Source organism: Falco naumanni, chromosome 18 (assembly GCF_017639655.2).
Source record: "Falco naumanni isolate bFalNau1 chromosome 18, bFalNau1.pat, whole genome shotgun sequence".
Lineage (NCBI taxonomy): Eukaryota > Metazoa > Chordata > Aves > Falconiformes > Falconidae > Falco > Falco naumanni.
Genome location: NC_054071.1, coordinates 1,007,911 through 1,020,499, shown reverse-complemented (window position 1 = coordinate 1,020,499; position 12,589 = coordinate 1,007,911). Strand labels below are relative to the sequence as shown.

The window sequence follows — 12,589 nt, the reverse complement described above, 5'->3', positions numbered from 1 at the left end:
GGTTTCCTACCTGGTGAGTTATTCACTGGTTTGCACCCATCTAAGCCAAACTGTTTTAACTTGCCTCCAGGGTGCTGGATGGACAGACTTGTTATTCTGAATTCGGCTTCTCCAGTGGGGAAGTGAAGCGATAAACCTATTTCCCAGCACAAGTGCATTTTATTTGAGGGCAGGAGGATCTCACATAGGCACATACCAGATAAAGGCAACACAAGGGTTCTTGATCTTATTGTGGCTTTGGAGGAAGAATTGTTTTTGGTGTCTTAAGCCTTACTTTGTGTCCACATACAAGCTAAGCTCTTAAGTCTGCTTTTTTCCCCTGGTGCTTCATGTTCAGGACCTCTGACCAAGAAAAGTGGAGATTGACTTGTTTATTGTAGGAGTTCAGAGTAGTTTAATTAGCTACATCTGTTACCCAGCTGACCAGAAAGCAATAGCTATACTCACCAAAGCAGCATCCCAATAAAATCCTTTTCTGCACAGCCTAAGCCATTGGCCTGGGGGCCCTGCATAGGCTGGCTGAGCTGTTTACAGGCAGTGTAACAATGATGGTGCTGACTCAGCTCTCATTTCCCTTCCCCCTCCACTTCCTTGTGTTTTTCCCCTGAAGTTTTTCCCATTTGCAGCCATTAGCAATTGGCTTGTCTACAGCCTGAATTAAAGAAATGATGTTTAGCAGGTCACCTGAGGCTTAATGGGGAAAAAGCCATACCATGAGCATGGGTATTTCTGGGTTGGATATCAGCTCTGTAGGCTGCGGATCCAACAGCTGGATTGCATGAAAACAGCTGTCTCCATTCTTTGTTTTTTTGTCCAGGAGCCAATATTCTCCGTGACTCTGCTGGGAATGTGAAGCTTGGGGACTTTGGGGCCAGCAAACGGCTGCAGACAATCTGTATGTCTGGAACAGGCATCCGCTCTGTCACTGGCACACCATATTGGATGAGCCCAGAGGTGATCAGCGGAGAAGGCTATGGAAGGAAAGCGGACGTATGGTGAGGCTTTAACTTTCTGCCTGTAGATCAAGTTACAGCTTTTCTGGAGCAAGATAAGACATAGACATTCTGTTGTCCATACATCTAAATTCAGATTTTGTCTGGATCGAAAGTTTCCAGCGAACTGAAGTAGTTGATTTGAACTGAAGATGTGACCTGCTGCAGGTTGTGCTTTGCGATGCCAACACACAACTGCTTGTGTAGTTTTTCAGGAATAATTTCCACTTGTTCCTCCCTCAAACTGATAGCTAATTTTCAGTTTTCTGCCCGGTGTGAGGTTTCCATCCCTCTTATATCCCTTTTAAGAAAGACTGAAGGTTATTTACGAAGAGCCCGTTCATTTATGATAAAATGAGAGGTATGCTAATAACAGACTGGAAATGAACAGAATTTGAGCTTTAAAGGACAGATGCCCAAACCTGGGGTAACGCAAAAGATAGAAGTCAGATCAGCGGTGATCTGAAGTATGCATGAATGCAAACTGTAACCATGCTATTATTGGCATAGCTAAGAAACAGCCGCTACTGAAAGGAAAGAGCAGAATGGTCCTATGTCAATATGTTAGTTTGGGGGGCCTTAAAAAGGTGAGATTATAAAACTGAACTGAGCGACAGTCAGAAAAAGTATGTTTGTCTCCCCACAGCAAAGCAAAGCCTATGTTGTTCCCTGTACAAGCAGCGAGTGGAAACGGAGCTGAAATGTCTCACATGCAAAGGGTTAAGTTCTGCAGGCTCTCCCAGTTGGGATGCTGGGGGAGAGACTGGAGCAAGTGCCCTTCCCCCTGGGTTGATGCATTTGTGGATTTCCTCTTGGTGCTGACATCGGTCCATTCCCATCAAAGAGACGCTGCCGTTGGCTGGGTTCCAGTTCCTACAATCCCAATCATTATTTAGGGGGGTCAGAATTTTCCAGTGCAGCGTTAGTCCCAGGGTGGATGCGTATGGCCACGAGGCTCAAAGACGTAACAAATCTAGCCACCTGGCTTTCCGCCACTGCTGCAGGCCCCTCTCCAATTTTCTTTTTCCTAAATAGCAGAATATGTGAGCTATTTGTTATTGCTGGAGTGACTTGACATGAAAAACATTCCTGCTGTTTGCTGAATATCTTAAAGAAACCGGATCTGCTTAAACGGTATAAATCAGTCTAAACAATAATATATCCCTGCTTGCTTTTGAGCAAACCCCCAGCACTTCAGCACACATGGTTTGCATTTTCTGTACTCTCTTCTAGTAAGTCTTAAATGGCTGGAAACCAGTGTAAAATTTTCACGTTGGATTTTAAACCTTGTCAAAAAGTCATTGCTTGCATATTCACTGGATTTAATTCCTTTCCTTCCTTGTCTTGGCAACTGATGCAAGCCTGCCTCTGAAAATGTCTTATCTTTGCTTTTCACTTCAAAAGAGAGTTTCCTTTAAAGGTAGAAGAGGCGGTTTTGCCTTTTTAATGGAACGATGGGATCAAAACACAGGACTGGGTATTAGAAGTTCACTAACTGCTTTTGCTTAATCTGTGGCCTGGAGGAAGCAATTAATACTTTCTGAACAAAAAACAATCGCTGCAGTACTACAGAAGCCCATCTTCCCTGTGAAAGTGTTGGTGTCGTGCTTGCTTCAGAAAGGTGGCTCAGCCATGTCCGTCCCCATAATCACGTTCTTACCTTGGAGTAGCCTGCAGAGCCCCAGTAACTTTACTGGGAGTTTTGCCTTAACTTCATGAAGCATCTGCCGTGCTGGTGTTTTAACTTACTGCCTTCTCAGCCTGGAGCTGTTAAGACTTAAATTATTTTTTGGCTGTCTGTGATGCTTGGTTTCTTGTGAAGTGGAGATACTGGTTTGTTGGGGTTTTTGTCTCCGTGTGGGCATTCTGTGCACTGGAAAGAGATTTTGCTGAAATGGCTTTGTGGGGTCAGCCAGCTCTGATTTGCTGGACCTTGCTTAAAAAGTATGTTTTCTTCCTTGCAACTCAGAAAGTGCTTTTGAGATACAACAGTAGCAGCAGCACCCGCAACACCACGGAGGTCAAACAGCGCCTTGCAGGGACATCTTGTGTGCACCACATGTCCCCTGTTAGTGCAGGTGTTTACCGAGCCTAGAATCTGAGCATCGAGAGCTGGACAGATGGCACTTGACCATTCTCAGTGCAGTTCTCAGCACAAAGCCAATTTATAGCAGTTTTCAGAGCAGAGCGGTACCTTGATTTGGCTGCTTGAAAGTTCTCTGAACACGGTGCATTATTGTTTGAGTCAGTTCTCACTTTTTTTCTTTTTTTTTTTCTTCCCCCCCCCCGTCTGCTTTTCCAGGAGCCTCGGTTGTACTGTTGTGGAAATGCTGACGGAGAAACCCCCCTGGGCGGAGTACGAAGCCATGGCAGCCATTTTCAAAATCGCCACCCAACCAACCAACCCCCAGCTTCCCTCCCACATATCAGAACATTGCCGGGACTTTCTAAAGCAGATCTTTGTGGAAGCCAGGCACAGACCCTCTGCTGAAGAGCTGCTCAGACATCAGTTTGCACAGCTCCAGTACTGAATTACCTCCCTCGCTAGCAGCTCCTGCTGGGCTTTCGGTGCCCCGTCTGGTCTAGTTGCAACTGCCCGTTGTGGTGCTGCATCTTCAAAATGCCAACTCAGCTGTCCTAGTCCTTTGGGGAAATGATACCAAGGAACCTAGGGTCTGCTCTTGTGCCTGATACCTTTGTTTGCTGGACCAATGTTTATCCTACCGACAGCTGTCCAAACAGAGCTGCATTTTTGCCCTAGTTACCTTGATGTGAAATTGCAGCTGGCTGCATGTTTTCTGCAGGCCCAAGAATGGGAATGTAACACGTGTCTCACTGGTTGAACATAGAAGAAATCTGAACCAAAGTGGGAACTAGAAGAGCTACACTCTTCACAACAGAAACGTGCAACAGCCCTCCAGACCAGCTCTCTGCGTGTGGGTCACTGTTTTCCAGACTGCTAGGGCTTTAGAGGCATCTATAGTACATGAATCCAGCAAAAAGCCATGTGTCATTGAGCATGCGCTCACTATATAATTATATATTTTTCTTCTTAAGTATTCAGCATCTGAAGGTGTTCAGAAAATATTGATTCAAAAGTATGTGAATAGTGTTATTTTATAATGAAACCATGGATTTTGGGGTGGGGGTGAGGGAGGTCTTTCTAGCTAAATGTCAGGATAATCAGAAAAATTTCAGCAGAATGCAATCACTCCAAGGCCCAAAATAAGGGCTCTCCCACTGACATTAGAAAATCCTAGAGCTTGATTTCCAAGGCTTGATCTGTCCTAGCATTAAGACGATGTCGGTTAGTTTGTGTCCTCATAGCCAACAGGTCTGTGCTCCTGCTTCATCTCCCCGGGACTGCTGGGTCTAACCAAAACCCTTCTGGAAGGGAGCTCTGCAGAACAGCTTTCTGTTGCACCTATCTTTTTGGCTGGTAGCTTTTTACCATCCTTTAAACCAAAGATAGTTCATCTGGTGCCCAGGAATTTACTTCAGGAAAAGCTTATGTGTTTCTTTGAGGACTGGCCTGATGGAAAATCGAGTTTTTCATGGGGAGAATTAGCTGGACACCAGTTCTACTTGTGCACAGTAAGTTAGAATCAAGCTCAACCCTTCAGCACGTGCGTTTTGTTATACAGGTGTGTAAGTGTTCATTTAAGATTTCCATAAACTGTTACGGCCCTATTTAAATAAGCTTTTGTACGAGTTAAGTCAGTGAACCAGAGAGGACATTTGTAAAGCTGGTGTATTTCTACAGTTGACTGGAGATCCCCATGCTGGTACCAGCGAGGTGCGTCCAAGTGGTTTTGCATTTGAAAGGTACCACATCTCTGAGAACCAGGCTCCTGGCGGCTTTCTGGCCTCAAGTACTGCGTGTGATTTAGGCACTAACAGTCCTTATTTCACTCATAAAAGACTCGCGGTTTTTTTAAGTGCTGGGGATTCAATTATAAGTTATCTGTGTGAAATGAAACTTAAGAAAAGCAAATGTATTAGGGAAGACATTGCTTTATAGAACAACCCTGAAGGTGTTCTGCTCATGTATTGGAAACCCTATTAAGGCTCCACGTACCTCCACTCTTCTCCCCCATAAAAACTTGAAAATTGCTTTCATAATGCAGTAAAATTAACAGGTTTTAAGTGAATGCTAATAGCAGGATAAGGCACGTTTTAATGAAACCAAGCCCCTTGAACACATTATAAATACTGTGTTGGATTAAAAGAGGAAAAAAAGAACCCTAAAAAAACCCCGAGCAGCCAAAAGCCCTGAAAGGGTTTTAACAATCTGAAGCGTTTTTTTTCTGGGAGCCCTGTGTGATCAGTGAAAGTGAGCCAGTGCTGGTTTCACTTTCAGGCTGTCCTGCACTACTACAAGGATGCACTGTTTAGGTTGCAGGCACTTAGGGGGATACCTTTTAGGAAAGCCCTTGTTCCATAATTTATTTAATTCTAGCGAGAGCACTTCTATCGACCTTTTCCAAATGTGGGACTTGACTCCGAATTGTCAAGACACGTGGCCTGACTTTTGGCCTGCACTTCACTGTCACCTGCACCAAAGGGAAGCAAGGGTGTGACACTACTACTGTGTTACAGGCAGCTTTTTGCACCGCTTTGCTGTGGTTCACTGGCTGCCTGCGCTGCAGAGGAGTCCTGTAGGCTGGATGACAGAAGCAGAGCGGTCAGCGCTCCTGTGGGGGCCGGTAGCACTCTTCGAGCCTTGCAACTAGCACCTAAATATACCAAAGATTGGAATCTTACTCATCACACTTGACCCTGCAGACGTACAGCAGCAACCGAGAGCGCAGTGATCCTGTCTGCGTAGGTTTCTCTCTACCCTTGGCTTGTCCTCACCAAACCGAGACCACCTTCCGTGGCCTTCCCTTGCTAATCCCACGCATCATGTTTTAGGAGAGAATAGGGCATGAGGAAATGGTGTAACTTAATGTTTCAAAGCAACTAAATCCTCAGGATCTGTTGTGGCTTTTACCTCATATGCGTCATGGAAGGCTGTTCCAGAGCAGAGCAAAGAGCGTCATGGGCTGATGGGCTCAGTCCTCTCCCCGCCGGAGCTCCTGGTCCTTCCCACCACCTATGCTGAAATGTGCCTACTCTGTGTATCCACGTATTCCAGTCTGTACTAACGAACGTAAATAGCAATTACACGGTGACAGAGAGCATGGGGTGCCAGCTTGGACTTCCAGTATACCAGTATACCTGACCCAATGCCACCCGTTCGGCACAGGAACAAGCCAAAGCATTACTTGTATGTCTGGAAATGCACTTTTATGAATGTAGTTTATATCGCTCTTTTTTTAGTTCTTTTTACATCATGTAAACGGTGATGCCTCATACTTTTTTTTTTTTTTATTTATATCGTAAAAGATCATATTTGGTGATTTTTATATATATCGACTCGACTGTTACGGGGTAGGGGGGAGGACGGGAAATAAATTTGACGCCTTTATGAATTTAAAAAGGAAAAAAAGCAGCTGGTTTTGCAGAGAATTTGCTGATGGTTTCTAACAAGTAGAGCCGAGCCAAAATGCAGTCTTTGTTTCCTCACAGTCCTCCTGATTATGGAAAAGGAAGATCTGGATTCCTAAGTCCACTGCTATGGTGAATAAGCCTGGGGACAGCACTTACACCGCAGTCTCCTAACACGGCCCTGGCAGCAAAAAAAGTTTCAAGTAGACATAAATTTAATTATACCTCTAAAGTGAATTACATCTGGCCTCTTTATCCTGGCAGAATTGGAAAAAACTGGGAATAAACTTATTTAGGGGAAAGGGGAGGAGGAGTGCCAGGCTAACAATGAGCTGTTGTGTCCATTCCAAATGTCATGTTGTGTTTTCTACCGTTCCTTCCAGGGAGGGATGTATAGGGAATGTTGAGTGTTGGCATCCTCCATGGAAGGTGCTGCAGAAACGGAGAATATCCTGTTTGAAGAAAAATATCTTCTAGGGGTCCCATTATCCTGAAACAGTTGAAACTGAGCAGGAAACTGTCAGAGATTCCCATCAGAGAGGAGCTATGGGGAATGGGCTCTCCCTGAACTTGTTAGGAAACAAACTTGGCATTTTGTTCTTGGTGTGACGATTCTGTGCATTCCAGGTTATTTGCTTGTTCTCCAGTAAATCTGATCTTTGCCTATTCTAGTGGCAGTAGGTTGCAGCAATTTGGATTATTTTTTTCATATTTTTGGAGTAGCATTCTAAAGGACTTGAAGATGCCTCAAACAGTTCCCATTGCCATAAGTTACTCAAACAAACTGACCGAGAGGGAAATTAGTACCAGCTCAGGTGACACGTTATTTCCAAGTGAATATTTCCAGAGAGCCAGGATAACTTGTGAAACCTCGGTAAATGCCTACGTCCCTGCTGTGCATGCTCTCTCTGGTAGGCAAAGGCCAGATACATGGAGCTGTACGTGGGGGCGAATGAGATCCCAGTGATGGGTGCTTAGTTAATAGGTGCTGGATGGGAAGATTTTACTTATTTGAATATGTACAGTCTTTGGGCTGTCACCTTGGTACCTGCCCTTGGAGCTGGGAGTATTCAGTCTGTCTGTAATTTTCAGGAAAAAAAAAAGGGTGTCCTCTGTGATTTAATGGTGTTTGGGCTTCAGATCTTTAAACCCCAGTTTTGTTCAGAAGCAAATCTTGCTGAGCAGCTCTGAATTTCCCGGTTAGAAAAGGCAGGTGTGCCATGGGGGCAGGTCAGAAGTGAAGAAAAGGACTTTTGTTATCTGTCGATACCTGTCTGACGTAAACTGTGCAGCGCAGGGAGAAACTGCTTTAACCTGGATTGTGCAGAAGACCTTGAACCAGTAGTCTATATATACCGACTGGGGGCTTGCAGTGCAAAGCCAGGCCAATGTATCGTTTTATTTACAATAAAATTATCATTTATATGAAAGCCTTTTTTGGTGGTTGTTCGCAATACAGTGTTTCTTACTGCCTGCGTAAGTGGCGCCCAGAGGTAAGAAAGACAATTAACTAGTTTTCTTTCTAATCAAGGACCTTAACTGAAAGAGGAATTTTTTCTTTTCAGGTGTTGATTCTTTGGGACGGATGGAAAAGTGTCCTGTTTGTGAAGCACTGCTTCTTGGATCCGGTAAGCATGTCTCCTTCACAAGGCTGCCTCTGGGGAAGGTGACTTCATCCATTCTAACTCTTTAAAGGGAGAGGTGGAGTGTCTCCATCCCTCTTGTCAGAGTGTAAAAATAGCAACATCTTTTTACCTTGCAGGAGAGTAACAGGAGTGGTTTGTTGTCTCCATGTGGAGAGAACAGAGCCATAGGATGGTTAAGGTTGGAAAAGACCTTTAAGGTCACCAAGCACTACCATTAACCCAGGACTACCAAGTCCCACCGCACCACGTCTCTAAGTGCCACATCCACAGGTCTCTTAAATCCCTCCAGGGATGGTGATTCCACCCCCTCCCTGGGCAGCTGGTTCCAATCCTTGACCACCCTTTGGGTGACAAAGTTTTTCCTAATGTCCAACCTAAACCTCCCCGGCACCACCTGAGGCCGTTCCCTCTTGTCCTGTCGCTTGTTACCTGGGAGCAGAGACCCCCCCCTGCCTACAGCCCCCTGCCAGGCGGCTGCAGTGAGCAACCAGCCCCCCCAGCCTCCCCCTCTCCAGGCTGAGCGACCCCCATTCCCGCAGCTGCTGCTCCTCAGCCCCAGCCCCGTGTCCCGTCCCTGGACACGCTCCAGCCCCTCTGTGTCCCTCTGGGAGTGAGGGGCCCGCAGCTGACCCCTGGGTGCGAGGGGCGGCCACACCAGCCCCGGGGGACGGTCACTGTCCCAGTCCTGCTGGCCACGATTTCAAATACAAGCCAGGATGCTGTTGGCGAGTGATGCTGGATGCTGTTTGGTGTCGTGAGCTCCCTCCCAGAAATGAAGCCTCCCAGCAGAAGCGGCGGAATCTGGCGGGTCTTGCATTGAGTGTACTTGGGATCTGGGACGGGTTCAGCTTTGCTGTCCCAGGGTAAGGCACGAGAATGGGTAACCACATTTCCAAATGTTTTCAGGCTTTATTTTTTTTCCAGCACGCTATCTTAGGAAAGGACAGAAATAGTGCTCATATAAAATTCGTCTACACTACTTGCTGAAATGCTCATTTTTTCCCTCTGCTGCTGTTATGCAGCTCCTAGTCCTGAGTGTCGCAGTCGCTTAAGCAGTGGTTTGGATGCCACCAGGGTCCCCTGAGATGCCGCCCTCCCCAGCCTGAGCCACAGCCTTCCCTCTAATCGCCTTTTCCCAGGCCATGGTATAGGTTGTTGCTATGTTGATTAAATACTGAAATGTAAAAGATGAACAAATAAGATTAAATTGGTTAATGAGCTGATGCAGTAGAAAGCCCTGTGTGAAGCCAGGACATGTGTGGCTCTTGTGAGCTGTTCCGGAACAGATGAGAATCAGACAAGTGAAGTTGTCCCAGAACAAAAATGTCTTGTGGAACCAGAAATAACCACCTCCCGCTGCTTCCTGACACCCTCCTCGTGTGGGTTAGAACCTGCAAATCCTGCCTTTGCTGAAGGAGGAACTTAGAAACCCTCAGTCACCTTTGCTAGAGAAGGTCCTTCCCAAAGCTGATGCCTTCGCTCTCCTTCCCGCTCGGGATGCTCGGTGGTAACATTCACTTTATGAACGTGAGATTCACGCTCCCGGACTCCCCTCCTACTCCCCCCTCTCAAAAGTAAGTAGCTCTGTTGTAATTCTGCTTCCCATGAATGCAAAGTGTGTAGTGCTGACCGGAACGTTCACCTGTCGGTGGGGGCTGGGCAGGGGCTGGGACAGGAGAAGGTCTGGGGGCTTGGGGATGCAGGTAGAACCCCCCAGCCACAAAACACCGACCAACGCACAAAAGAAACGCAGCGGAAAACCTCCAGCGCCCTTTGATCGCTGGTAGCTTGAGTCAGACGCGCAGTGCGGCTCAGGGGAAGGTGGCTTAAGGTACGTTTCCTCTAAATTCTGTTGTGACACAAACATAATTTAAAATCCCTGAAAACACTGGCTGCGCTGCACCACTCTGTCCCTCTCTATTAGCCTAACGAAGCCTAAACGAGGAACAATGCCTCCTGGATCCAGCACTGCCCGGGTGTGGGTGTATCGCGTTCTATCCAGGACGTGCCGGCACAGCCGGCTCTCGTGTCGCTTGTTCTGCTGCTGCTGAGCTTTGCCTAGCGCTCCGCATCTCGTCCAAAACTGGACATCTGGATGGTATGGATGTATATGGATTCTTACTGATTTTTTTTTTTTTTTCCCCAAAAAAACCCAGTTTTTATTATGTGAATCTGTTAGCTTGAATTTTTAGGCTCTGGAAAATGTCCTTTCTTGAGCTAAAAGGCAGGTTGGTAACAGAAGCCTCGTGCTTGCGTGAAAGTGCACAAGAAAGCCGAGGTGTGTGTAACACACACGGAGGTTGTTTGGTGCTCGTCAGCCGTATTGTTTCTTTGGCAGCAAGGCCAGACCTGTGCCCCGGAGCAGAGGAAGCGCAGGTGGCCGTGACGCTGTCTCTGCTGCGGGGTTAGGGCAGGTGTAAGTGCTGCGGCCCCGGTACACCCTGGAGCAGCCCTTGTGCTGCTACTAAAGCTGCTGCTCTCAAGCTCTCATTGCATCGCCTCGGAGCTCGGGAGAGCTGTAGCATCTGCTTTGGCTGCAACTTCTGCTGCTTTTCTGGCTCCTCTGCTGGGGAATAGTTTCCTCTGCAGCTGCTGCACTGCTTTCACTGTGCTGGAGCAGCAAAAAGAAGCCCCGACAGGGACCAGGTCGTGACTTGAAAGGAACTTTTAGCTCATCTCAACTGAGTGTAAGCTCTGTGTAGCATCCTCGGGTAGGCTGCAGGCAGAATCTGCCCGCCTGGCCCTTGCTGTGGTGGCCAGATGCTGCAGGCTTCTCCCTGCACCCAGCACCTGGAAGCTGCTGTCCCCGTCTCGCTCCGAACCACCTTTGTCCCCAGCAGGCACAGGGTGCTGCCGTGCAGTGACACTCAGCCCCACGGAGGGAGCACAGAATGGTCCCCCCACCACTCACAGCTGATGGCTGGCTTATGCCGTGCAGCGATGCTCAGCCCCACGGAGGGAGCACAGAATGGTCCCACCACCACTCACAGCTGATGGCTGGCTTATGCTGTGCTGCGACACTCAGCCCCACGGAGGGAGCACAGAATGCTCCCCCCACCACTCACAGCTGATGGCTGGCTTATGCTGTGCTGCGACACTCAGCCCCACGGAGGGAGCACAGAATGCTCCCCCCACCACTCACAGCTGATGGCTGGCTTCTGGCCGCTCTGAAATTTCAAATCAAAAGCTGTAATAATGATAGGCAGCTATATATGCCAAGAACTTGCGGTCCTCCTTCTCTTCGCGGGTATTTATGACATTGAATCTTACCCCAGCTGCGGGGTCTGAACATCCCGAATCCATACGTGTGGATTGCCGGTTCGGACTGCCGGGAGGGGGAGGTTGCCGGCAGCTGGAATGGGAAAACGTGGCCCTTGTGCTTCAGGATGGAGATCTGAAGGGATTGTTGCAGTAAGAAGTCACCGTGTCTGCCCAGAAGCAGGATTTCTGCGTGTGTTCCCAGGTGTGCTAAGGGAGTGGGTGATCCAGAGAGGAGGGTGCCAGCCCCAGTGGCATGGAACTGGCTCTCATCAGCTGGATTTTAACTAAACATTAGGGACAAAGAGACAATGTTTGGGTTTGTTTTGTTTTTTGTTTTTTTTTTTTTAATGTCTTGCAGGAAGGTCACAGTTGGAGGCATTTTAAGCTGGGGTTTCTGCAGTGCTGTTTCTCTTGGTTTGCCCTGGGAAGGGGTGCGCTTTATTATGTGAATCTGTTAGCTTGAATTTTTAGGCTCTGGAAAATGTCCTTTTTTCCTGGGACGTTTTGTGCAGCTGCACCTTTGACACCTATCAGGCAGTTAAGATAAGCTACACATGCTTAAAGCCTCTTCCCACGTGTGTTACCGCCAGGGTTCCCCTGTGTGCAGAGCTTGGCACGTCGGTCAGGGAAGCAGGAGCTCACCACCCGCTGCTGGGCGCAGCCACTGTGCTGGGCGATGCCGCTGTGTCCGACGATGCTCATCAGATTCGCTTCCCTCCCCTGAACCGTGGTGCCCGGGCCAGGTTGTTGCAGCCTGTTTCGGTAACGTCCAGCCTGGTTGTCGGTTCCTGCTCTCAGAATCAGAAAACAGCCACGTACGAGGCTGGAGATCTCACGACTCGCATGCCTGCACGTGCTCCCTCCGCTTCTGCTACAGCCGTGAGAGTTTGCTGTGCCCATACGAGAAGGGGGTAGGTAGGAACGGCCAGTGCTACTGCCTTTAGACAAAAATCCCAAATTTCAATTTTTTGGAGGTAAGGAGAGAAATGGAACTTCGTTGTTCTTCCTGCTTAACCTTCTCTTTTCAACTGAAAGCCCAACATTTAAAAGCTGGGTTTTTTTCTCCTTCCCCTACCCCCAAATCATCTGGTATGCTTAAAAACACTTTGTATCTGATTGCCCTGCCGTGCAGAAGAGAGAGGCGAGGGAATCGGGAAGCGAGAGCAGCAAGAAACAGGAAGCGAAACGGAGAAGGCTGCT

At 47.8% G+C, this 12,589-nt stretch overlaps 1 protein-coding gene across 2 annotated transcripts in view; it reads left to right on the top strand.

The window, feature by feature from the left end:
- The window catches only part of MAP3K3 (mitogen-activated protein kinase kinase kinase 3), a 41,088-nt gene extending 33,176 nt beyond the window's left edge, over nucleotides 1-7,912 (top strand). For both annotated transcript variants that reach the window (XM_040617332.1, XM_040617331.1), the window contains exons 16-17: nucleotides 818-995; nucleotides 3,295-7,912. In XM_040617332.1, coding sequence (XP_040473266.1) covers nucleotides 818-995; nucleotides 3,295-3,523 — 407 coding nt within the window. In that variant the 3' untranslated portion in view covers nucleotides 3,524-7,912. The remainder of the gene's footprint in view (nucleotides 1-817; nucleotides 996-3,294) is intronic.
- Nucleotides 7,913-12,589: the final 4,677 nt, after the last annotated feature.